Here is a 27,480-nt window from a genome sequence, read left to right as displayed (position 1 = left end):
AATTCGTAGAGTTTTTGTGAAAAGCTGTTTTATTTTTCAAGGTATACCAAAGAAGTAGCTTTTTCAGTTGGCATGCTTTGCAAGTTTGTTTTTTTTTTTAACATGTGAAATAAATCAGGATAACGTAGGGATATATGGGAACTTTCCATAAAGATTTTATAATGTTCAGTTCAGTGTGATGAATAATTAAATTTGGCATAGTTGTATAATAAGTAGGCATGATATTGAAGGCAGATAGTGCCTGATCCGACTGCTTCAGTTCTCAGAAATGGTTTCACAGAAGCCCTTCCAGGTATTTCTTCATTTGCACCTGGACTTACTGATCGTTTCTGAGATGTCTGTGCATGCTGTGCTTTTGTCACCACCTCAGAGCTGAAATGCTGGTTTGCTGTGAGAGCTGCTCTGAGAAGAACTCTGGCTAAATAAGTTATCCAGCTAATAAAATATTGAGGTTGGGAGCCTAGTTCTGGCTGACATTCCTCGTGTCACTGTTTGGCATGGTACTGGATGCTGACACCGTGATCTGTTGTGTTGGCAGGCTGCTCCTTAAGCACTGCTTTTGGATATTTAGGGTAGAGGATATGCACTCTGTGTTTCTCAAGCTCTTGGACAGTGCTGCTGTTGGGGTGATAGTCATGAATACGTGTTAATGTATTGTAGCATTTAGATCAGGTTACATTACAGTGAACTGACTCAACAATTTGGGATCTAATAAAAGCTTTTTTGTTGGAATGGAGCTCTGTTGAATATATTTCTTTTTCCACCTCGGTGTTTACCTGTCGTTTGAGATCTGCATATATCTCTTTAATTTGGATTCTTAAAGAATTAATAACATCAAAGCTTACATAAGTAACTGTAATTTTTAAATGTACAGGAGGAGCAGATCTGTTCAGAGAACACTTGTAGTTGTGTGGTTATTTTTTAGAGCAGAATTGGAATTTTTTCAGAATTGTGATCAGTACTTTGTGTACAGGGTATTGATTTTGCTAGAAGATAATGAAAACATCATTTGTTTTAAAATAGTATTGCAGAATGTAAAAATTTGGGGTGTGTGGTGGCCGTGTGGGGTTACTTGAAATGTATGTCATGCTTTACATAAATGCCTTATATATGCTGTTAGGAGAGGTAAACCTATGATTTTCCATGCTAACTTTGGAAAGTGAATATAATTCTCTTTTAATTTGGTGAACTTTATAGCATTTTGAGTAAGTATAAAAACGTGCACTGTGTGCTCCTTTGTCACACTCTGCATAAAATTGATATATCCGGGATGTTAGTAGCGATCCTCAAGAGGGAACCTCAGACTCGCAGCTCTAACTGGAGCCTTGACCTTTACAAATAGCTGCTTTACCTTGGTTTGCAGGTGTAAGACGAAGGTGTACGCAGACAACCTTCCCACGACGAGCGTGGTGATCGTGTTCCACAACGAGGCGTGGAGCACGCTGCTGCGCACGGTGCACAGCGTCATCAACCGCTCCCCGCGGCACATGCTCGAGGAGATCGTGCTCGTCGACGACGCCAGCGAGAGAGGTAAGGACGTCACCCGCGCCCGACCTGCTGCTCCTTGCGCTTCCAACAGTGAAGCTGGCTTCTCTTGCGATCTCTGCTACAAGTTTCTTTTTCCAGCCATTGAAAAAGGAGTCAGGATTCTTTTGTTCTCGTTCTCAAGGTTCTTTATTTACGCAGCCTCCTGCTGGGATCAAGTTTGCTCCCAAGCAGGCTGCACGGGTCCAGATAACTCAGTCCCCTTACTTACGGGACAGACTGCCTGAATACCCAAGCAGTTCTCAGCCTCTGGCAACCTAGCATGCTTCAGTGATATCAGCTCTTTAGTGATGATCAGCTCATTGTGATTTCAGCTCTTAGCTTGCTGGGTGCCCAGGCAGGCAGATGCAGGGGAGAGAGGAGAAGGCAGTTCTGATGTTCCACACCGATCTCTTTGTTGGGTGGTCTGTGAAGGTTCCAGTGACAGCTCTTCCAACCAGAAGAGGCTAAACCAGCCCATTATATAGGATACAGGGGGTTCAGAAATTGTTCAATAGCAGGGCCTAAAGGAGAGAGACCTATAGGGTTACAGAGAGCTAAGCAGGGGTCTGAAGGTGGAAGAGAGGGGCTTCTAGCTATTCACCATGACTGGACATTTCCTATCTTTAGGCCTCTGTTTGCCCCTTGCAGGGCCTGTGCTTGCTACAGTTTATTCTTTCTTATCTGTTTCTTTCTCTGACCCACCGCAGGTCTGTCTGGCAGGTCAGGTTGAGGCACACTGGCTGCCCTTGGGGTAGTGTTATCTTTTTATACTAATAACTATGTGTATATTATTTACCATAACTTCCCAATACCTATCACCTATGTTAGACAGTCTATCTCTATGCTAAACCAATCCAAAAGTGCCACCATCACAGCAGAATATGGAGGCCAAGAAGAAGGAGAAAGACTGGACACATCCAGATTCCTCCATCTTGCCTCCTGAACCCTCATTCTAAAAACCCCAAAATTCTACATTCTCACCCTGTGATAAATTCGCTATCATTCTACTTAAACTTTCGTGGCTTGTAATTCCTCATATAAGGGTGGTAATTTTTTCTCCATGGTCAAGATCAAAGGCTCAGGGATTTTGGGCTCTGTGTCAAGGTCTCCAAGCCCCCTGTCAGGGTCTCGAGTCCTCCAGGGCAGTCAGAGGAATTTCCTGGGTGCCGACATCCTTGATGTGGGCTTAGCCCTCCTCAGCAAAACACAGCACCTGGGGCAGGGGAAGGCAGAGGGAACAATGCCCGTTTTGAAATACAGATGGATCATTCTACGCTGAAAGGTGGTGTAACTTCATCTGTCTGCTTGCTTTTCTGTTGGCAGCATGGAATTTGTGTTTTGCTACAGTTTTAGTGTTTTGCGTTTAGAATTTGATCACATTCATAGAGCTTGAGGGCGTTTAATACCTGAATCACCTGGTGAATAATAGCAAAGGCAGCTCTGTTTGTTGCACACATTTAAATTTACTGTCACTGCCACCGTAGGCTCGCTGTTCAGAGGGATCAATTTTGGTTATTCCATTCATGGGAAGTTAAAATTCAGTTTCTGTGCTGCAGGAGGTTCCATTTCTTAATAAATAGTGCTCCAGATGAAAACTCCATGCTACCCAATGACACTTGCAATGACACAATAAGCAAAACTTGAAGCTGATTTTTTTGTAAAATATAATAATATTATTTAGATTTTAATCTTCATAGTATTTTTAATTGCAGTATATTCTTAATAAAAATAATATTCTATATAATACTTAACATTTAATTTTGGTTAATAGTTGATATTTGGCTTATTCTTTACTTAATATTCTTCATGGTATGGATTATGAAGTACTTTTTTTCGTTGTGTTGGCAAATGAAGGTGAGAGGGTAGTACAGGTTTGCTAAATAAAACATGTTTATAATTTTTATATTTATCCACCTTTTTTTAAATTCTATTTTTATTTTGAAAGTTTTCTACTGGAACCAATGTGGTAGGCCACTAGAGAAAAAGTCTTGACAGTCACCAGTTGTAGGCAGAAGGAATTCCCATGTGTAAGACATAGAAGGGTTTTACAGCATGCTGACATCTCAGCCTGTTGCTTCTCATTCTAGTGATGCAAAATTCATGTTTTGTTACCTATGGTAATTCCAGCTTCAGAGTAAGATGTCTGACTGTTGTCCGGGTGACAAGATCTGCCCAAGATCTGTGCATATGAAGAGAGGAGCTGGATTTGCCCCAAGTAGCCCCATGATACACCGGTCACAGTGTAAGGGAAGGTTTTAGGGTATTTACCGTGGTTAAGGGGAGCTTTTGTAGCTGAAGAGCATTAGAAAGGGATGTTTGCTCTGCCACTAAGACAGTAACAAACACACTGAGCTGCCTCTCCAGGTTCTGTGTGTGTGCTGATGCCTGGCTGGTTGGCTGGGTCGGTGTGGGGCACAGCTGCCTGTGGAGCATGGACAGATCCCATCAGCCTGCTGAGCTCCCACCGCTCTGCTTTCCTGGGGAACAACAGCGCACACACTCGGGTTGTGTTTGCACTTGTCTCTGCTCCTTTCCTCTCTTGGGCACCCTCACTTGCTTTTCTTTTCCTTTTTTACCCAACTCTAAGTGCTTCAGCTAATTCCAGTGCAATTTGGAAGAAAGAACAGAAGCATTAAATACAATTACATTCTGGCAGCAGAGGAGAAATGCCTATGCAAAGTGCCACAGAAACGTGTTCCTGATTAAGTGAGAGGCATGATCAAATTTTGCCTTTTCAAAGGCACAACATCAAGTTTTTGCTTTTTGCATTGTGGGTAATTTGTAATTATACTTCTTGATTTGTTGTTAAAAACCTTCATGTACAAAATTCTATATTTTATTTATCAAAACAGTTCTTAGCACTAATTCAAATCAGTGCTAATTATTATTTGTGACAGGTCAGCTTTCAGTATGACCTAAAAATAAAGAGCAAGCTAATATTTGAATATGTAGACATCATATTACTTATGTTTTGCCTCTTCAGTTCCTGTTTTAGAAAAAAATCAATTTCAATGAGCAATAAGCAATAAGAAATAAGATGTCCTCAGTATGAATCACAGGATTTTAGTCCACTTAAAAAAGCATGTGGTTTTCTCTAGATAAATTTTCTCTTTCTGGGTTTGGTAGTAAAAATACATTAACTGAATTCCAGGCTGAAAGATAGAGTATTTCATACTTCCTTTGGTGCTGTTACTGAACCTGTTCCAGTATTTCTTTTTGAAGCCTGTGATCTTCATTTCAGATCACTTAGGCGTCTTCTATTTGTTGTTATTTTCAACAATTACTGAGGGGGTTATTTTTGTTCTGTTTTCCAAGAGCTTGTTATGGTTCCATCAAGCATGCTTTTACATTAAACAAAACAGAAGGGTACGATGCCTGAAGATGTGAAGGGTTTGTGTTTGCTACTTAAGCATTCTGTTTGTGTTGAATTAAACCAACGTATTTTTCCAGAAAAATACAATGTTCAGCCTGAGTATTGTATATTGAATTCTAACATCAGAGTCATTTTAATTGGAATAAAGTAAGCATTCAGTCTGCCTGAAGCACACTTTGTACCTGCTAGTGTCATGCTCTTAGAAGAATGAATTTGCATAACAGCATGCATTTATTTACACCCCAAAGAAAAGCTTTGGAGAAACAAGATGTATCTGTAAAATTGTTCTCTAGTTACTGATCACAACTGCAACTTTACCAAAGATCAATACTTCAAAATTAAATAGTTTGTCACAGTTAACAGAAGAAATCACAATTAGCTGGTACCTCAGACTAGGTCAGCACCCAGTAGCCAAGTGTGGCATCATGATAGACCACATCCACAGAACTTAGCTACAGAGATGCAGGTCAAAGCAATGTGACTGCAACTAAATCCTACCACCAATACTTACAAAAATATTCATACTTCTTAAGAAAACATGTTTGCATGCTTATGAAAATGATAAACCTGTGGTTTATTGTAGTTTAATAATAAAAAAAGGGTTGAAATATAATTTTTCATTTATATTCATATCAGTGTGACTTGGTAATAGAATTGGCAAGGTATTTTTCAACTAATGCACTTAGTTGACTTGAACTGAATATATTTGCTCTTTTGTCTTCCTTTGTTCTGCTACTTCCACAGAAGGTTCTCAGTCCTAGGTGAAACTATGCACCCTTTTGACAGAGAAAAGGCTTGAAAAGAATATCCACCACAAAGAGTTATAGTTATACCTGTGAAACTACATGAATTCTTAATGTTCCAAATTAAAAGTATTGTGGAGATGTTTGGGGGTTTTTTAAACATTATCAAACCTTCCTCTGTTGTGAAGTGTCTGAAGCAATGCTAAAAAATTAGTCAGCTCTAATCCTGGATCATTTATAAGCAACTGACTCTGTAATGCATGAAACTTCTCATCTCAGTGTTCAATATAGAATTTAGTATCCTCAACAGATTTGAATAAAAAGTCATCTTCATGGCTCTATCCTGATGTTTCTTGTAGGCTAAAGTGTATTACATTCATTAAAAGATTATGCAAATATTTGGGGTTTTTTTTTCTCTAAGGGAAAAAATCAAGTTTTCCTTAAAAAAACTATTCCTAGTTTCTGGATGCATGACTAATCACAAAAGCTAGTTTCCTGCTACTTAAACAAAGGCAGCAATTTGTAAGGGATGTGTATTGCTCTTAGAGTGTTCTGGAGGGAAAATAGCTGCTTAGATTTGAACATTTTACCCTAACTGCTGGTAGCAGAGGAACTTCAGAAATCTGGATGCCTGAATTATTTACTATGCTTTTATAGGGATGAGAGATCAAGCTTTATCTTTTTTGCATATTTTGCTGGAGCTCTAGTGATATTTTAAGGACAAAGTTACTGGAGGTCTGTCACAATGTTTTGTTTCTGGGAATAGTCCATTCTGCAGTTTTGAACAAGGTGATAGTTCGTAAGAATGTTCTTATGGGCATGGTTAAACATGAGAGAAGGACTGTTCTTAACCTTTTTCCCTCTGTAGTGAAAACACTGCACACATCTCTGATTCTTTCATAGAGAAAAAGAAATTAAAAGTACTTGACAAATTGAAATTTTAAATACTTTACCGATAAAATGTAGGTAGGACTCAAGATTTTCATATGCAATACATTGAGCATGACTTTCTGTATGTAAGTTTGTGTTTTATGCAACTTCTTGATTGGCTGCAGTTGTATTATTGCAATCTTTCTCTCTTCCCTCTGCCAGAATTTTACCATTCTGTTAATGTAACTACATTCAAGAACCAATGTCATAGTAATTCATTCTAAGTTTAAAGTGGATGGAACTACTTTGAAAGCTTATCAGTATTACACCTGAGATGTGCAGAGAAACATATTGATTTGTGTAACTTGCTCATCAGATGGTGAGCATAGAGACAAATGCTGCACACTCACTCTATGTACATCATGTGTACATTAAAGCTATAAACATAGCCCTGATAATAGTTCTTTTAAAACAGTGGCTTTGGAAAGCTACACTGTAAAGAAATGAGGCTCTATTTGCTACAGACTCAGTTATGATCTCTGTGCTCCACCCCAAAAGCCTTGCAAAATGTTCTGACGTGTACACTTGGTTGGTACTGAGAAACATGTAATAATTTGAGTCTCTGTTCATATGCAAAGTAAGAATTAAGATGTTTTGAGTTTTTCTGGAGACAAATATTTAGATGTATCAAACGCTTATGTACTTTTAGCACAGTTTAGCTTTCAAGACACGTCAGAACTTATTTCTGTGGGTTTTAGTGGCAGTCCAACAATGCACAGAAAAACACGAGAAGGCAATTAGAACTCATTCATCTGGAGAAGTGGTAAGGATTGGTAATCACCTTTAAGTCAACCCTCCCTCTTGAGGTTTACAAAAGTGTCACTAAGAGTTCATGCTGAGCTTCCCCCCCACCCCTCCAGTGTCACACTTATTTTTGTATGAGGTTCTGAAATCCTGATACAGGCCATGCACTGTTGTGGTACAACTTTCTACTCCCATGTGCTTTGACTGTACAATCTAATATTCCATAGATGAGCAATAAGAATATTTTGCGTTTTTTACACATTTTGAAACTGTAAGTTATTGCAGAAGTCTGTTTCTGTGACCATCCATTGCGTTCTCCCTCACTTCTTTGTTCTTCCTTTGGCATCAATCATCACAACCTAATAGCTCTTTGCAGTGCAAGTAATTTTGAGTCTCTGGATGTATGGTAACTGACTATTGCATTTTGAATAACTAGTTCTTCATAATTCATGCTACATTGAGATTTGTTGGTGTTAGAGATTCTCATTTATGTATAGATTATTATATATTTTTTTTTTAGCTCTTATAGTGATAATCTAATAGAAAAATATTACCCAGAAGGCCCTAGAGAAAGCACAATTGAAAAATCAGCTTGATTGTGTTTTAAACTTCTCACAAAGAAATTATCTGTAAGTTGCATTACTGTAGGAGGCAATTCATTATATTCAGCTAGTCAAAACATTTCTGTATTTCCTTGGTAGAGAAGTCCAAGAGCACTTATGCATGTTTTTGAAAATAAGTGTCACATCATCTCTGCTGTAAATACTTGTGAATTCCATCTTGGTTTTGTCTAAGTGTCCAACCCTCTCTTCCTTTTTGGGTTTTCCATAATGAAGAAATAAAGAGGAGGAAGAACTTTCTGTGCTATCGAGTGAAACACTTGGGAGATGTGGAAAGGAGCATTGTGAAGTGTAGAGGAAACTATCTGAGAAAGTCGAAAAAGGATATACAAGAACAGGGGAAATGTATCTTGATTCAAGTCTCTCCATTAAAAAAAAAGCTGAACTACATAACTAACAGTTTTGATAATTCTTTACAGACTTCTTGAAAAGACCACTGGAGAGTTATGTGAAAAAATTAAAAGTACCTGTTCATGTGATTCGAATGGAACAGCGTTCTGGATTGATCAGAGCAAGATTAAAGGGGGCTGCTGCTTCTAAAGGCCAGGTCATCACCTTCCTAGATGCTCATTGTGAATGTACAGTAGGCTGGCTTGAACCTCTGCTGGCAAGGATCAAAGCTGACAGGTAATTATCCATCTCTTCACCCATCTTCAGTTTTTTCACTTATTAAGAAATTTTCCAAGTATTACAAAATAGCCTACAAGCAAATATCTACTTTCTGAAGAGCTGAATAAATTGTCATTGGTGTAAGGATAAAAGGCTAATTCAGCTAAACTTTTAAAAGTAAAACTCTGTTTCAAGTGAAGTCTATATTGGGATGCATGGAATAATGTGTTAAATAGCAGGAGCAATGAATGAAATTGAGGTGTTCAGTATGCAGCTTGGCCTATTCCTTCATGAATTTGGGTAGATATTCTTGAGAAAGGAATCAAGCCCTGATTTCATGTAACACTACCATTGTGAACAAGAACTGTTTTCAGGCTCTCATTGTGATTTCTCTATTACGTAATGGTTTTGATTGTGGAAATTTGGGCTGTGTCTTGGTCTTCTGGGGTGTATATTCTAAAGTTAGAATAATTACTGGAATCATGCTGATCTGCACTTATATACACAATGGAAATTGTATTGGGGATGAAGGTGAGAGAATTGTCTGCTTTATAAAATATCCCTACCTCTGAACAGTAGCTGTAGTTGTGCACTAGACTGTTAGTCTACATATTAAATAGAATACAACATGGTGCTAAAGATCCCTAGTTTTTTATTTTTATATATAAAAATCACGCTTAAAATTTGATGCTACAAAATGTAGCATTACATGATGAGGGAGCTACAAATAGCAAAGAATCCTTGTTCAGCACTGTGCAAAGACAAAGTTAACTTTGTTATCATTAATCAGGTTTGTGAGACTACAATACATACTTTGTTACAATTTGTGCAAATATCTCCATTTAAGTCCTTTGAATTGAGTTGTAAGCAGTGTCTGAATCTTTACAGTGCTTTCCATGAGAAGAAGCCTGCTTTGAGCATGGTTACTTAAGTGTCTTAAGATGATTAGAATTGGTTTCTGTGAATATGTGTGTTAATAATGTCAGGACAGCGGACAATGAGGCCGCTTTCTGTTAATTGTGATGCAGTAGTTGTACGTTGTTAACAATTACTCTCATATCTTAGTCCTGAGGATGTATAAAAATAATTACCCAGAGTTAATATCCAAGTTTTAATTTCAAAACATGCAAGTTATTTTAACCACCCAACTAGAAACAAGAACCTCTTGTTTTCTATCTAATCACTCTGTAGCAATGAGAAAGTTGAGATCATTATTTCTGTCTGCGGAGGGATGAATATTTATTACTGGTGATAATGAAAATATGATTTAAAAAAAGATCTGGCATGGCCAAAATTGTATCAGATTTATAATTAGCAAGATAGAATTTTAGTATGCTTCCTGTTAATTTATTTAATAATGTTGTTAAGAGACGGTATAAAAATTTCAACTATATGTGTAAAAGCAATAATTTAAAAAAAAACCCCAAACATCTTTTTTACCCTTTTGATTAATAGATTTTATTAGTTCAAAATTTAATAATTTTACTTCTTTCCTTTTCCTAGGAGGACAGTAGTGTGTCCCATCATTGATGTAATCAGTGATGACACCTTCGAATATATGGCAGGTTCTGACATGACCTATGGTGGATTCAACTGGAAGCTGAATTTTCGTTGGTACCCTGTTCCTCAGAGAGAGATGGACCGACGGAAAGGAGACCGAACCCTCCCTGTTAGGTAATGAGAAATTATTTAATGGCTTAAAATCTTTGTCTGAAATCTGCTTTTTATGATAAACTCAAAAATAAGTACTTAAGGTTGTTAAGTACTTAGTCAAATGTTGTAGCATCTTTTTTGCCTGATGGAAGGAACAACATAACAACATAGTTCTTGCATGGAGTGGTTGTCAGTAACTTTTGGTAGAAGTAACGGAATCTATCACTTTGTCACTTTGAAAATATTTTTCAGTTCTATGCTAATTACTGCAGAATTACTAGTTTTCAGGTAACAATTGTAATGATCCACAAGATTTTAATACAACTTTTTTTCTTTTTTCTAATTGAACCTTGTTTTTATCTTTTATTATAACAAAGTAAACTGTATTTTGTAAAGATGCATTGATTTTTTGGTATATGCATGTGTATATATATATTGGTGTGTGTGCATTTATATGAAAACTTTAAGTCTTAAAAGGGGGTAGGGGAGGTAAATTTATACTTGGATGTCATGTAGGTTTATAAGAAAAGTAATGAGGAAGATAGCCTGTGTGTAATGTGTACCTTTTAACAATTACAAACTTACATTTTCTGTCCTTACTTTTCTGAAAACTGGGCATTATTTACTTACATTAAAGCTCAGTAAGCATTATTTACTTACATTAAAGCAAAGTAAGCCTTTGCTGGTTTTTGTTTGTCTTTAGTTTAAGAAATTAAGAGGTCTGCTGAGGATATTGCTCTCTTCCCTCTGTTTCCTTTTAGCAGGGGTAAAGACACAAGTTTTTAGTTAGGTTGTGACCTAGCTTGTATTTAATGTGTCTTTCAGAAAAAGCCCTAAACATTTCAGGAAAATAGCTAATGATATAAAATCATTTATGCTAAAAGTGTAAATAACTGAAATATAAAGTTATGTCATTGGTTTAACATGTAATTTACTTATTATATGTTTGTTGTCTAAAAAAGTTGAAATTTGGGTGATGTTTCTAAAGCTCTGAGAAACTACTAGCAGAGTTGTAGTTTTTGTACCAATAAGGAATCTGTAAGGAAAATCTGGATGCAACCTTGACTGTACAATTTTCTTGTATGAAGCAATAAAAGTGAAAGCAACCAGGTTGCTTAATGGCCACCCAAAATGTTTCAGGAACAGTAGCCTGAAGTACATTTTCCTGTGTGGAGCTGGTTTCCTTTTTATGAGTTACCAGCATTGGAGACAGAAGTCCTTCTGAGGAATGGCAGCAGCTTTCTAGGGACTGTTTCTCTATCCAGACATCAGTTTGAAGTGAGAAGATAAGGAGAACTGCCACTACCTAATTCCATCTCTGAAAAATTTTGAGCTAGCAACTACACCAACAGTAACAGAGTTTGAAGGAAAGCTTACTGAGAAGGAATATGCTAGGAACTTGGGAAATAAACAGCTATTTTGTCAGTGTAAGTGTGAAATGTATCTCAGCATGTTTTTACAGTGACCAATGTGATTTTTTTTTTTCTCCCTCCAGGACACCTACAATGGCAGGAGGCCTTTTTTCAATAGACAGAGATTACTTTCAGGAAATTGGAACATATGATGCTGGAATGGATATTTGGGGTGGAGAAAACTTAGAAATTTCCTTCAGGGTAGGTAAAACTCTGCTGGGCTTTATTAATCATTTGTTTATTAATCAGGACAGTGCATCTGGAGTTCTGTAAAACACAGATCTGCTACCTGCACCAGTGTCCTTTTCTGTTGCAGCTGACACTTCCCTTCCCTGTTAAGTTCCTTCAGCAGAGATACACAAAGACTGTATCTGCCAGTAAAAAATGCATGATGAATTGTTGGTATAGCTTTGTGATTAAAAGATTAGGATGGTTATTCTGAAGAATGAGTGTTTGTGTGTTGAAAGTAATTCAGGTAGAAAAGCTGTTGTGGGAGCAGCAGTTAAGGGTGATGTCATCAGTGCATTGTTTCATGTGCCAGTGACATGTGAGCACCTCTGTTACAAACCCTCTCTTCTTGCTCTTTACTAACTTCATAGGTTCATTTGGTTGTGGATCTAACCAGTGGTATTCTCATTTTTGTTCCTACCAAATGGCACCATTGCCTTTCATTTTACTTGTCAGCAGAAAGTACATAGGTGGGGATTCTTCTGAAGTACTTCAGCTTTCTGAATCTGCTATTTTTCAAGATCCAAGATAAAACTGAAAGTATTTTCAGAGACTTGGGAAGTGTGTGGGTTCTTTTACGTGGAGATTCTGTTTTATAATGGACTAGTTTAGACACCTGTTAGTTCCTGTGATTCATGTGAGCCTTTTCCTTCCTTTGTGGTCAGCTTGCCCTGTTCTTTAAAGTAATCTCTGGCTGATGTGGTATTGCTTCAGGGGCTGAAGTACTTTCATATGCTGCCTTGCTTGGGCTTGTGAGCATCTTTAGCTGTTGAGCAGGAAAAAACATGCAGTTCTCTTCCAAGCAGCATGCATTTGTTCTAGACCTCAGCTAATGTTGTTTCCCCACCTTGAGCAGAAGCAAGTGATTAATGTTTTGGAACTTTTTTTAGTAACTTGTAACTATGCAATAATTGTTCTGTTGCTTCCAGATCTGGCAGTGTGGTGGCACTTTGGAAATTGTAACTTGTTCACATGTTGGGCACGTGTTCAGGAAAGCAACACCATACACTTTCCCAGGAGGTACAGGGCAGATAATCAACAAAAATAACAGGCGGCTCGCAGAAGTCTGGATGGATGAATTCAAAAACTTTTTCTACATTATTTCCCCAGGTGAGCAGGTCTTTGGTTATGAGAAATACTTATTAAGAATTAAAATACTGCTACTACTGGGAAATAAAGTGAGTATTTGTATAAGAATGTTATTGCTTTGAAGTTTGTTAAGACAGAACTCACTTAAGGTGTACAAAAAGTAAGGTCTTAATTGAAAAATAATTTTGTTAGCCAGAGACATGCCCTGAAGGGGTTTTTGTTTGTTTGCTTTTTAACATGAATATAATTTATGAATGAGCTTCCTATGCAATAGAATTGAAGCTCAGTGGAACATCAAAGAGCTCAGTTGTAGTGCTTAAAATTAGCCATCCAAAGTCATATTGCAATGTGCTGAATTTTGGGCTCTGGCTCCCATGTTGTAGGCATTCCATGTTGAATGCATCCCAAGTGACTTAAGTGAAACACAGAAGGAGGAGTGGCAAAAGTGAATATCTTCTGTTTTGACAGAATTTGTGTTTCACTATCTAGAGTATAGGGGCAAGTTGTCAATATAATTGACTGTGATGATTATTATTATTTTTTCTTTATGTGGCTGTTAGCAAAACAAGAGGATGTAAAATATGTGGGAAAATTTCCTGTAAAATCAGATTTTCTGCAAAAAATTCAGGAGAAGAAAGGAAGCCTGGGAAATATTGAATTATTACTTTCAACTACAGGTTATTCTTGTTGTTGTATAAAAAGACAAGCTTCAGGTAGCAAAAGCCAAACGTTCTAAATACTTGAGCCATTAGACTTTATGTACTAAGTGGTAGTTTTATATACCACATCTGTTTTTCCAAAGAAATTTCTTTAAAACTAGTATTTCCTTATGACCTGCTTATTAAACCTGCATTACTGTTGACATTTAAAAGCTGTAATACAATGTAATATGAGTCTGAAAAGTGTCAAATTTTAGATTTTGGATTTTACAGACACTTCTGAAAGCAACTGACATTGTGGATTCACAGTGGTTTTGTCTTAAAAGAATGCTTTACTCAAATGAGACTGTGTAAGACTTTTAATTAAAAAAATTCTGGCTACTATTCAAAGCTTTTTTAGGTGCAAATCAGAAGCTAACAGCTTATTGTTATTGCCCTGTTATGTAATTAATACAGCATTATGAATTCAAACATGAACATGTAGAAACATTTAGAAAAGTTGGATATAAATAGGTGCAGTCTTTTTTGGTAAAGATTGCTCTTATGCATCCATGTCAAGCTAGATTTTAAAAGGTACGAAGTTACAGGAAGACTTAATTATAAAAAATAACCAAGTTCTTCTAAAAATGTAAGTTACTGATAAGATGTGATGAGGCTCTGTTACTTTATATGTCACTCCTATATTCCTTCCATTTTGTGAGGTAAGTGTAAGCTAGAAAAGCAGTGACACTCTTTGAATTTTGTAGGATTGGGGGTTTTTGATATGACTTTCATAGCATTGCAGTACTGTAGAACATGCATGCATTTCCCAAAGACAGGAAAAATTCTGAAACAGTGAAAGTAAGTTCAGCAGTTATCTGTAACTGCACTGTATATTTTCTTTCCTTTCAAAAGATGCATGTCTACATAATTTGTATGCTAATGGCCTTAGTGATTGTTGGGTAGGGCTTTGCTATGGCCAAGCTGCTCTGAGAGCATCTGCCCCCTGTCACATGCTCCCGTTTGTGTCTCTGTGACTGTATTGGCCAGGCACTGAAGTTTGATGCCAAAAATTTCAAGTGTCTGGAGAACAGGATAATATTGTATCTGAATAAGTTGGGTTATTCTGAAATTGATTTGTTGCCTGGGGCTGTGAGGAGGATGCCCAGTACTGTGGGTCATTCTTTAGCTCTGATGAAAACCTGTTGTTCAGAGAATGAACACACAAATGTACTCCGAGCCACTCGTGCCTGTCACCCTCCCAAATCCACATAAGTTGTGAGAGCCAGTAGGTATCAACTAACAAGGATTACCATTTTGGGAAGTTCACAAACAGCTTATTCTTGTAATTCTGGTATCTCCAATTTTAGCTGAGTGTTGCAGACTGTGACTTTGCCCATTGACAGCAAATAGCATCAGTACAGGTTTCAGTAAGTCCCTTACTTGTTTAGGAACTCTGCAAGTTGTTTAGTGAATCTCTGCTAGCTTGGCTCACTTAGCTTTTGCAGATATCCTTCTAATATAAAAATTTAAATGTATCGTTCTTACAGAGTGCTGGTGTAGTAATCTTCAGGCAGAACACAGTGTGCAGCCTGTGAAACTTTGCTGGTACAAATGTGTACTTTCAATATTACTGTGACAGTGTCACAAGCCCTTGCAAGGAGAGAGGTGAGGATTCTTAGGCTGATGCTGGTTTGCAAGCCTTTGGTGCAGATGAATGAGGAAAACAAGCAATCCTCTGTGCACTTAGGACTTTTCTCACTGGTTGATATGGATACAAAAAATTGCATTTTGGAGGAGAGAATATACTGACAAGCATCACTGAGCCTAGCTAATAAGACACACTTGTTTCCTCCTTTACATTTTTTTTCCTCTTCCCCTAAGATAGTGAATCATAGAGGGATTCATCCAGGAAAACAAATGTAAGATTCTCAGGTAGCTTTCGCACTTCACGTGATCTGTGTTGTCTGGGAAAAAAAGTCTTGCTGCTTGAATGATAGGAACTCAAGAGACTTTTTACTATTGATGCAATGTAGTTAAATGGAAAACTGCCCACTTGAAAAGTAAGCCTGAAATCCTTTCCTTCTTTTATAAGTATAACCCAATAGAAACTGCTACTTGTCTCTACTAAGCTTGTGTGAATTTTAGAAGCCACCTGTCTGTTTAGGAGTGGTTAGGTACAGATGGAGGCTGGGCAGGAGCTTGTTGCAGCTGCTGCTTGGCCAGAATGGAGCCTGTCTCTTTGCAGGCAGCAGCTCCTCTCCCCAGCAGTGCAGGCACTGGCTGCAGGTCCTGCTCATGAGCTGCTGCCTTTCCTTGCAGTCATGTCTTACACCAGGGCCCTGTTTCCCAGACCATTTTCACTTCAGCTTTCAAAAAATAAATCCAGCCTTTGAATAATCTGTTTCCTGGCTCCAGTCATTCTTTCTGTGGACTCTGCCACTTTATTTCTAGTGCTGGTGATTCATCACTTTTTCCAGGCTAAAAGCTTAGGACTGTATTGTCCAGGGTGAGGAGGCTTCACGAGATGCTGATGTCTGTCTCACAGCTTGCTGTGATTGGACTGCCTTGCTTTTCCTGGCAGGTGTAGGGAAGGTAAGAGGGCTTCATCTCCCCTCACCTGCTGATCCTTCATCTGCATCAGCTGCTTCTAGGACTTTGTGGATTTCTCAGGGCTGTTCCTGCTGTGGACTGGCTCCCTGGGGCAGAGTTAGAATCTGTCGGCACAGGAGGTACAGCAGGAGTCTGAAGGTGAGCAAGGCAAAGCTGCCCCTTTGGCAGCAGCAGCTGCAATGCATTAGACTGGACAGCTTTGCCCTAAAGGTGTATTCTGAGATATATTTTGGGATGTAGTCAGGAGGTATATTGTGCTGGGCAGGCAGAAAGCCTGGATAGACAGCAGTGTGGAATTACCTAAGCAAGAGTCACCCAGACAGAGACAGGGTGCATCATCCTGAAAACTGGGTCTGTAGGCCTTGTATCTCATCACTGCATGCCATGGTCTCTAGTCAGGCACAGCAGGTCAGGGTTCAGTATGTAGAGACTGGAAATGGAAAATTTTAATTATGGTTGATAGGGAGGACAGAGGAGGGACTGAGTCCACATCTTGCAGTGTAGCTAAGCCTGTGTTCAAAGTATATAACAAATGTTTCCATGTGGTTTTGTGTTCAGATACCAGTCCCTACTAGCATTAATTGAGAATGCAAAGGATGTAGCTATTCAAATTGGTTTTAAATAATTATTGCTTATAGAGTTTCATAATACTAAATAAAAACAAGTTATATTATTTTTATCAGAAGGCTAGATTTAGATGAAATAGTTTTCATACTCTGCTTTTGCAAATGACTGAGCAATTTATAATCATGATGATAACAACATGCTATTTTTTTCAAAGGATTTTAGCATAAATATATTGACACACATTAAACTTGAGCAAGGAAATCTTTAGCTCTTGAAAATTTGAGGATGGCACAACTGTTGCAACATGGCTGGTGTGGCTGGATGATTTGAAGATGTTTTTTGCATTACCAATATTTTATGTATTATATTTTTAAAAATATTTTATATTTTTTGATTATGTCTTTAAACAGGTGTGCGAAAAAAAAGCATGTGATTATCTCACAGCTAACAGCAAGCTGTGTGACAAATAGAATCATCAGGGAGGCTCAAACTTTTAAATGTATTTAGGGGTAGGGGCAGGGAGGTTGAGGAAAAATATAGTTATGGTCAAATAAAGACAACAATAGCAAGGTTTTTTGAATACTGTTTCTGATGTGTGTGATATGGATACTCCATCCCTGAAAATGTACAAGGTCAGGTTAGATGCATCTTTGAGCAGCCTGGTGTAGACAAAGGTGTCCCTGCCCATGGCAGAGGGGTTGGAATGAGATCATCCTGAAGTCCCTTACAACCCAAACTATTCTGTAATTATATGAGCCTTTCCTATATATATATTTTTTTAATGGACAAAAAGTTTGAAAAAAACAAGTGGATGTTTTTTCTGTATTCCTCATGATCCCTTTGGAATCTGGCATAATTGTCTCCTCAGAGGAAATCTGATATAATTTACATTTTGCTGTTTGGTTTTTGTTTTTAGCTGAGCCTTTGAACAAATGCCCAAAGCCCCTAGAAGCTTATATGTCCCTCTTGTTGGTATACATATAAATTTTACTGGTATGTGGAGGAAATAATGATTTAAACCTGTACCTAATTTTTGGTATGCTTTATACTTTGCTGCAGTTTTCCTTGTTTTCTTCCATTCTTTTTTCCCCCCAAAAGAAATTCCCTATAAGTAACTGGCACTGCACTGGAGAGAAATACTCAAGCTGGTTTACAGTAATATTGATAAGGTACCAAATATCTTGGAAACAGAAAAATTCAGCCTCACTAGAGGACACCCCAAGGGCAACTCTAACTGTTCTGCTCTTCAGTCCTTCTGCTAACCTGCTGCTAACTGCATTCTTTGTGTATGGTTTGGGGCAGACCTGACTTCAGAGAGGATTTTTTGAAAACCTTTCTGAATAAAAATGGTTTAATGGAATACAATGTAAGAGAAAAATCAGCTGGCACTTTTTTTGTGTGTGGTGACATTTAAAATGACTTAAGAAACAGCTTGCTTGTATGCTATTAAGTCTCACTTTACATTTAATTATTTATAGATGTGACTTTAATTCTTATTGCCATTCAGTGATGTGACAAAGCCGTAACAGTGCGGTTTTGGGAAGTCAATGTAGCAACCTGAGTATGTTTTGAGTCTTGTTGGATGTTGTTTGTAAAGTTGTTGTGAGAGGGGCATAACTCCTTCATCCATCAGCTGCTTTTTCATCACTGGAAAATGAAGAATCCAGTCCTTAGCTGTGGTCGGGACCTTTCTGTTCTCGCATTAGCTTTTGAGAGAGTATTGCTTTCTTGTAGAGCAAATATTTGCTTTCATGAAGATGGAGCAGCATTCTGTGGCTTGTTTTTTTGTTTTTTTAAAATTTGTCTTGTATTTCTCAGTTCTGGGTTTTCTTCTGTGACTTGAAAGCCCAGACAGAAGTTTTCTGGGATTCTATACAAACAAGATTTTCTTTGCTTTCATTCCTTTACCAGTATAGCTTTCCAATATATTGATGAAAATAAAGTCTTTCATTAAAAAATAAAATCCTAAAAACCTGGCTAACATTTTTTTCTTTCTGAAATATTATGTTTTTCACTGGCATTTACAGACAGTTAGCTAAAGTTTGATCCAATTATCTGTTTCAATTGAGTAGAAAGACACCATCTGCTGGCAAGTCCATTTAACACACAGTATGCCAGCTTAGAAATGTCTCAAACTCTTTCCAAGGTCAAGAATTTTCAAGGTAACTTGCAGTCCTCCAAGTGGAGAGATTTCTGAAAAATGTGTGCAGCTGGAGGTCTGTAGTGTGGTGGCCAGCTGAGCCATATTTGTAGTTTGTTAGAGGAATTTAAATTGCTGGGGCCAGTTTTTGTCCTTTTTTTTAATTTGAGTTTTTTGGTAGTGTGCTGCATTTGACCTGTGTGATATGGAGTGTGGTGTGGGAAACAGAAAAAAGGACATGATGCTTGAAAAGTAGAAATTATCCTACTATTATTTATTATTGGTATTGTTATTAATAATAATAATATAATAATAATAATAATAATAGAATATTAATTACAATAGTGCTGAATTCAGGTGAAGCAAAAATATCTACTGTTCATGCACACTATCCTCAACCCATCTGCAGATGGGACTTGCACAAATTAATTTTCAGAGGGAATTAAAGCAACCATAAAGGAGTGGGAAGGTACAGGAAGAAGGAGCACTTTGATAAATGAGGAGCAAAGGAATAAAAAGGCAAGCAAACTACCACAAAAAATGATAACAGTCATAATGGTGAGCATACTTCCTGCAAATGCTGCGGTTATATTGAACAAATGCTGAATTATTTAAGGTTTAGTGCTCTGTATGAAGGCTGCTTTCTGCCTGCTTCTTTGTGCAGTTAGATAGATGATGAAGAGTCCAGCAGGTGGTACCTGGCTTACAGAAATAAATTAAATTGAAATTCTGCTTGCTCCACAGAAGGAGACTGCTGTGTTATGCTGCATAGATACGCTCTCCAGTTTCCACTGGGGATAGAATGGCATTAGTTACTAAAAAGGTTTCAGCCTTGCTCCTCTATTAACTTAGTAAGCAACTACACTCAAATTGTTCCACAAACCACAGGTAAGAAATTGTCATGCACAGCCCAGATGGAGTGATTCTATCTGTTGTGGAAAGAGAAGTCACAGGTCTTGTCAGACATGTTCATAATGCTATATTAAGCAAAACTCCCTTTGAATAGAGATGACTTTTTAAAGAGAAAGTCTGTCATGGAAGTAGTAAATGATACTGATGGATTTTCTTATGGTTAAATGGTATTTATTGGCAGACATTGAATACAACTTCTTTTTTTTTTCAGGAGTTACTAAAGTTGATTATGGGGACATATCGTCACGACTTGGGCTGAGGCGCAAGCTCCAGTGCAAGCCTTTCTCCTGGTACCTGGAGAATGTTTATCCTGATTCCCAAATCCCACGCCATTACTTTTCTCTGGGAGAGGTGAGATTTCATCTTTCATACTCATCTTCCCTAAGTGAAATACATTGTGCAATAAGTTGTATTTTGAACTGAGTAGTGCATGCAAGTTGTCTCCAGCAAAGTTCGAGTATCTTGCACCTGTGTTTCTGTCCCATGTAGAATGACAAAGCTGGCTTCTCAGTGGGGCAGACTACTGAACTTTGGTATGCAGTACTGTAATTTGAATGTTTTCCTTTTTTTCTACTACAATACAAAATGTCATATAAATGGCTTTAGAAATAATCCTTCAGAAATGTAGTTGTGCATAACATTCTGTATAATGTTCTCTACAGTGAGTATGAGTGAAGTTTTGCTTGAAAGCTGTACTAGGTCAAGCAAGGTCTTTGCCGAAAAGCTGTCCTGAACTTTACCCCCAGAACCTTCACCAATGACCAACAAATTCTAGTGACCCCTAAGCCTTGCTGAGCATTTCTCTCTTTTCTTTAACCTTTTTAACAGATGATGCTGTCCTAAATAAGTAGGCACCCTCTCCTCTGCAAGTCATGTTGAACTAAATATCAAGTTTTCTGTAGAGTGATTTTGTACTATTGATTTTAAAAGAAACACTTTCAGCAGAATGTGCTTCTTCATGACTATCAAGAGACTTGGTATTCATGCCTGCTTACTATATAGTGATATAGGGACTGGTACTTTTGAAGGTTTTGGGCTGCAGACTCAATTGTCTCCATTCTGTTGTAGCTGAATCTTTGAGCAAAAAGCGCCCCCAAAGTGGAAGGATCCCCCAAAGAAAGCAAAGAAACAATCATGGTTCTGTAACTTGGTAGCTTGAACATTTGCTTGAGAGTTTAGACAGTGATGCCTCTTTGCTAATATGGGTCATTTATTTCACGTAACCTCTGGTGCATGGAAAGAATTGGTGCCCACTGTGGTTTGATAAGGACCTAATTTTCTTCTAAAAATATCAGCCTTTAGTGATGTGCTCTTTTTTCCCTCCTAGATAAGAAACGTGGAGACAAATCAATGTCTGGATAACATGGCAAGAAAAGAAAATGAGAAAGTTGGAATCTTTAACTGCCATGGAATGGGTGGCAATCAGGTGACAATTTTTAAAAAGGAATTTTCTTAATGTATTGAATTATTTGAGGCCCTACTGCTTATTGTGACAATTCTTGGATGTTTTCAGTAGTTATCTTCAAAGTATACTTAGAAAACCCTCATGAAAGAAAATACCTGTAAGAGGAAATGCATGAGAAGATTTGGTGTTGGTTTCTGCTTGTATGTTTTTCAGGCCTGATTGCAATACATTTTAGATCAACTTTAAAGTAAAAAAAAAAAACATGGGAGGAAAATACTTCTATGAGCTAGACTTCACCCCCTGTAGGTTCTTTGGAAATGCATTCTGGTTAGAACTCCTGATTGGCATTGTTACTTAAAAAAACAAAAACAGGCCTGTGCCTGAAATATATTCCAATATATCTTTTTCTGGGTGTCAGTTGTGGGAATTATGTTTCATCTGGTTTTTCTGTTCTACTTTCTTAATGATTCTTGATGAATTGTTTTCACATAAACAGAGATTACGTCTGTTTGGGGAGTCTCCTGTTCCTTCACAGCAAGCAATCTTCAACTCAAAAAAAAGTCTGTTTTGACTGAACAGCTTGTGATTGTGTTAATACTTGTTCCTCCCCAAAAAAATTTAAAAAAATCTTTCCATGCCTTGCTATTATGAAGGGAACAGAAAGCAAAAGAAAAAAAATAGTGGGAATAAATGAAGTAATGCACAAATGCTCCCCTTTCCCCTCACTCCAGGAATCTTTTGGTTGAAGCAGTTCTTTTTCAGTTCCTCTCATTCTTTTTCTCTCTAGGTTTTCTCATATACTGCCAACAAAGAAATTCGAACAGATGATTTGTGTTTAGATGTATCCAAACTTAACGGCCCAGTCACAATGCTCAAGTGCCACCATCTAAAAGGAAACCAGCTTTGGGAATATGATCCAGTGGTAAGTCTTCTAAGGACTTTTGACTGTAAAATGAGGCTTTGGCTTTTACGTGAGCCTGCAGAGCAACATATTCCAGTGTGGACCACTGTTGGACAGACAAAATTGGAAACAAAGTCAGGATTATGGTCCCTCTGTTACTAATTCACTATGTAGTCACACAGTGGGCATCTGTGTTAATTACCTGGTGCGTTTGAGGGAACTTTTGGAAGAACATTTTGCATGTGCTTTGGGACCCTGTGGAGAAATGCTATCTGACAGTGTAGTGTCATGTTACAATCAGATCAAAAATTGAGAAGTATTCCAGGTATCCATTGGAGAAATAAGAGTAATGATAATAATAAAGTGGTGACAAATTTAGCACTCAGTATTTTGTCTTTCACAAAGTTAAAAGGAAATACATTTCCAAGTGAAAAATGAGCATTGCAAACTGATAAAGGTGATTTTACATTTCTAATCATGTTATGTCTAAGATATATCTATACCTTAGATATACCTTAAAACACCTTTACTTAAATCATGTTCTTTCTTCTACATAGTGCTCAAATTTACTTTTGAAGTTCATATGTTGAAGTGCCAGATCTAGAAATCATTGTCCAGTGATCAATTCATCTTTAATTTGATAGCTCTAGAAATGATTTTGTAATTGAGTAACGCGTCACAAACTCTGACTTGATGGATAATTAGAAAAAAAGTAGCTCTCGTGCTTTTTAATTTAATATCAGTCATTCCAAACGACAGTTTTGAGACAATTTGTATGAAGAATCTTGCCAGTATTTGCAGTGACTGTTTTTAAAAAGAACTTTCAGATATTTAGCTACTAAAAAGTCATAATTACTACTAATTAAAAAGCAAGGTGGAGGTTATTTCTGACTAAATACACTTGCTGTAGATTTCAGTAGCTGAGATGTTACCAAAGCCTGCAGCCTTTTAGACCAAGAGCAAATAAGTGTGAATGATGATTTTGTGATTAGGATGGCAGTTAATGTGGAAGACAATGGATCTCTGCTAGGATTTCTGCACATTGCTGGCAGTTGTTGATGGGACACTGAAGAAAGCCGAAGGTTTGCAGGATTAAGTTAGTCTTGGGAACCATTCATTTTTGGTTTTAATGTAGTTAATTTACCTGACTTCAGCAGATAATATAAATAATACTACCACCTACAGTGATTTACCAAAGAGCAAGTGCTTTTCATTCGGTTTCTACCTTATCAGTGATAATAAAAATGCATCTTTAAACATGTAAATGCAATAATCTGTCTTGCAGTGATTGTCACAGACTTCCCCTTTGTTGATCCTCAGCCATAAATTTGGTTATATGTGTTTATTCTCTTTCTTTTGTCAGTAGAAAATCTAGGCATAATCTTCAGAACATAATCGAAAGCTGGCTAATAAAGCACAAAAAAAAGTTATAGGGCACTTAAAAAGAACTCCCGCCCACATAGCTGAGTGATTTTTTTTTCCTGTAGTTTTTTTTTCTTTCTTCCTCTGTTCAACTCCCTCCTTCATTCTTCAGCACCTCTGTGAGTGCAGGAAATTGATATGCTCAGGTTTTTGAATTTGATTTTTTTATTACCCTTTGCTACTTGTGCACATAAGGCCACAACTTTTCAGTCATTCCCATGTCCTGGCTGAGCTGCTGAATGAGAGAGGAAATACAAGTAGAAATGCCTGTGGTGCTGTAGGCAAATTGGTGCACTGGGGAGTAACTGTAGAAGGAGTATCTGTGGCAGGGAATGCAGCTTCTGAGGATCTCTTCTCCATGAGGATGGTGCTGAGGTGTAGATGGAGTGGTTTACCAAAGATTGCATAAGTGGGATTAGTAGGTATTGCAGAAGATATACACTTACAAGAAGTTGCGGGTACTTTTCATTAAAGAACATACTTTTAAAAAAGAGCCCAAAAAGTGCTGAAAGAATGTAGTTTAAGGTCAGTATTGTGTCCCCAGCTGAGGGAAAAAAGTAGTTTTGAGAACATATTCAATATGGTCATTCTGACCTGATAAAAGCTATCATTATAACCAACAACTGAAGTTGTATATCTTACCTACTTGTAATTTCTAACTCTTCAAATATCTGTAGCCCTGTTTATAGAATGGTGGGTGTTGACAAAGAACAGAATTTACAAATTCAGACTGTTTTGTTTTTCATAAAGCACTGCTTTTAGTGTCTACAATGCCATATAGCATGTTTAAGTGTTTTTAGGATAGGCATCTGCAGTCAATAACTACAGTCTTGTCTAGTTCCTACTTGCCTATGGAAAAGTTTTGATGCCAAATAGAAATTTTTTGGTTACCTTATGCCTGGTGATTTTTATCAAGCTAATTTCTTTTTATTTTCTCTTTAAGAAACTAACCCTGTTGCATGTGAACAGTAACCAGTGCCTGGACAAAGCCACGGAAGAGGACAGCCAGGTACCCAGCATCAGAGACTGCACCGGCAGCCGCTCGCAGCAGTGGCTGCTCCGCAACGTCACCCTTCCAGAAATATTCTGAGAGGTTCTAGAGAAGAGCAAGGATTGACTGGGCTACCTCGGCTGATACTTTGGCTACGCTGTCAAGTAGCAACAGGAGAAACTTCTGCTCGGCAGAATCCACAGCTCCTCAGCTGTTAGAACTCCTGCAGCTTCTCAGTATCTGTGAACCAGCCTTCCTGTATAAGGATGTGAAACTACCACACATAGCAGTGAAACTGTGCCCACTGATGTTTACAAGATCGAAAGAGTTTCTTCCAGCAAATAATTTAGAGAACATTTGGACAGTGGAAACATAATCAATGAAATAGTCTCTCTGAAGAGCTGCATATCGTTTTAGTTTGCTTGCACATCAGTAACCTCTGCTGAAAGTGCTGTTGTAATGAAGAAAGTTTCAAGAATTCTTTTTTTCCTGGTTAGCAGTGGTAACCAGACTACTAAGTATAGATCCACAAATAAATGAAAGAGAGAGCTGCAAACCAGATTCAGTATCATGACATAAGAATTCTGTGGTTTAAAAGCAAAAAGTAAACAGGGTTTAATGAAGCTAAATCAGAACTATGAAAAGTACAATTTGTTATAGTGAAGTATCAAATTTATATGTAGATTTTATACCTCAGTGGGGGAAAATAACCAAGTCAAAAGGCAATTGTTTCTCTTTTTCAATTGTGTGATAGTCCATAAATACTTTTTTTTTGTCCTGGTGAGTCTAAAATTATTTCGGGCGCAAACAAAATTAGCATAAGAATAAATTGAGCTCTTGAATGTCAGATCCACTTTCCTTTTAATTTTAATTTCTTGGCTGTTGGAATTGTATCTTTTTATTACTGTCTGAAAACTGGAGGTTAACATGCTGTCTAACTCTTTTTTTTTTCCAGACCTGACATTTCAATTTATACTTGGGTCAGTCAGCTTATGGACTTTCATGGCCAAACAAAAGATTTAAGTACACTTTGAGATTAAGTTAACTTCAGTATGCTTTAGCGCCCAAGACTTCTACTACTGTACTACAGTTTTGTTTTCATAGCAATAAATCTTTTGTTCCTCGTTTGATTTCAGTCATCAGAAAGCCAGAAGATACATGATTTGGGTAGAAGATTGGCAAAACTGAAGGTTTTCTGGAATCCTTTTTCACTTCATATTCAGATGTGCTTCATTGTCAAGTGCATATTTAGATTAGACTCTGAATTGTAATGTTGATCTGCTGCTTTTTTCTAATAAAACCTAAAGAAAAATAGTGAAATTGGCATGGTTTTTAAAGTTAACATAGCCAAAAGCAATATGACTATGTCATTACATTGGTCTGCATTTTTTAACTGAACTGCTTTGTTTTGTTAAGAAAAATCTGTGTGGGCTGATCTTGAAAATGAGCCACTGACTGCTCAGAGTATACATTGAATTTTCTTTTGGAAAGAAGAATGAGATTTGCTTAATGGAGAGGATATTTTTATGATAAATGTCATTCTTTGGCCAACTGTCCTGTAAATCAAATTAAACCTAGACTCATGCAAAAGTTGTGTGAAATTATATTTGGCTGTTAAGGCCATTTTAGATTTACTATCTCAAGTTTCTCTTGTCAGTGTTATCTCCATTATTTCTGCTGCAGTACACAAGAGTTTCATACAGAATACAGGAGAAAAGTTAAAAATTTATACTATTACATTGCTACTTTAAAAATACATAGGATGAGACAATGTGGGTTTAATATTAGATAAAACATCCAAATAGCTAACTATCTTTTATTGACCCCTTTGTCTGGATAGCCCTGCAAATCTTATGAGATTGAAGGGGATTTATGAAAGTAATTTATGGGAAATATATTGAAGTATGCCAAGAAGACTTAAAAAAAAGGGGAAAAGTTCATCTTTATGGTTATGTGGAAGATATTATTCCTTTCTTAGGGTCAATGAAGAGGACAAGGTGGGTGACAGTGCCAACTTTTTTTTTATCTTAACAAACAAGCAATTTTTAGGGTGTGTGTGTAGTGGTGCCTAAGAATGCGGTATCTTTTACTTCAGAAACAATTTCCCAAACACAAAACATTATTTTAAAAACATTTCCAGCAAAGAGGCTCTAAATCAGAGTTGGGTAAGTTTTCATGGAGTGAGAAGCAGGAGCATCAGAAATGCAGTGGAAAATTCTTGTAAGTTTTAAAAATTTCTTAATTTGTCTCGGATTGCATATGCACACAGCACATCACTGAACACACAAAACAAATTTTCACTTTGTATTTTCAACTTTTATGATCCCCGCTGTGATCTCCTGTTAACAAAACTGAAATACCACAGCTTGGGAGGTAACTAAACTTGTAGGTGGGCCTCAGTGTTACTGTGATTCTGCCTTTCTTAGTTCAACAAGTCATTTTACATGTTGGTCACACAGAGCTGCAGTACAAATAATTGCACAACTTAAAATGCATGCATCAAGTTGTCAGCAAGCTGAAGGAGCAGTCAGATTTCCAGCCTATAGGTTGCCAGTTCCTTCCTGGTGAGCATGGGGAGGGGAAGCAGCAGTCCCAGGAGTGGCTGCAGCCCTGAGGTGTTTGGCTCCAAACCCCTCAGCTCAGCCAGTCCCATGGTGGGTACCTGGGGCTGCTTGGGGACACTGGGCTGTGCTCAGCCTGTCCATGTCTCCATGGCACGTGCCCAGGAGCTGTGCTGTGTTTGTGGGCAGCACAGGACTTCTGCAAAAAATCCCTGCACCAATGGGCATTTCAAATGTTCTGTCATATTAAGCTCTTTTCATAGCCATAGAACACACGGAGTTATCCTAGAGCTTCTCTTGCCACCGAAGCTCATGTCACCAGAGCTCCCAGAGCTGCTGAAAAGTGACCTTCCTTAGAACTCTGCCCAGCTGTAGTCACCCAGCAGTGGTCCTCCACTTACA

General features: G+C 37.7%; 1 protein-coding gene across 1 annotated transcript in view; it reads left to right on the top strand.

Moving 5' to 3' along the window:
• Window positions 1–25,829, top strand: part of GALNT1 (polypeptide N-acetylgalactosaminyltransferase 1) — an 86,706-nt gene extending 60,877 nt beyond the window's left edge. The window contains exons 5-13 of the mRNA XM_064705598.1: window positions 1,364–1,530; window positions 8,357–8,564; window positions 10,050–10,220; window positions 11,695–11,812; window positions 12,769–12,949; window positions 20,010–20,149; window positions 21,126–21,224; window positions 21,991–22,125; window positions 24,470–25,829. Coding sequence (XP_064561668.1) covers window positions 1,364–1,530; window positions 8,357–8,564; window positions 10,050–10,220; window positions 11,695–11,812; window positions 12,769–12,949; window positions 20,010–20,149; window positions 21,126–21,224; window positions 21,991–22,125; window positions 24,470–24,616 — 1,366 coding nt within the window. The 3' untranslated portion in view covers window positions 24,617–25,829. The remainder of the gene's footprint in view (window positions 1–1,363; window positions 1,531–8,356; window positions 8,565–10,049; window positions 10,221–11,694; window positions 11,813–12,768; window positions 12,950–20,009; window positions 20,150–21,125; window positions 21,225–21,990; window positions 22,126–24,469) is intronic.
• Window positions 25,830–27,480: the final 1,651 nt, after the last annotated feature.

This window comes from Zonotrichia leucophrys, chromosome 2, assembly GCF_028769735.1.
Source record: "Zonotrichia leucophrys gambelii isolate GWCS_2022_RI chromosome 2, RI_Zleu_2.0, whole genome shotgun sequence".
NCBI classification, from domain to species: domain Eukaryota; kingdom Metazoa; phylum Chordata; class Aves; order Passeriformes; family Passerellidae; genus Zonotrichia; species Zonotrichia leucophrys.
Note: the sequence above shows the minus strand (reverse complement) of the source record. Positions and strands in the feature narration are given on the sequence as shown.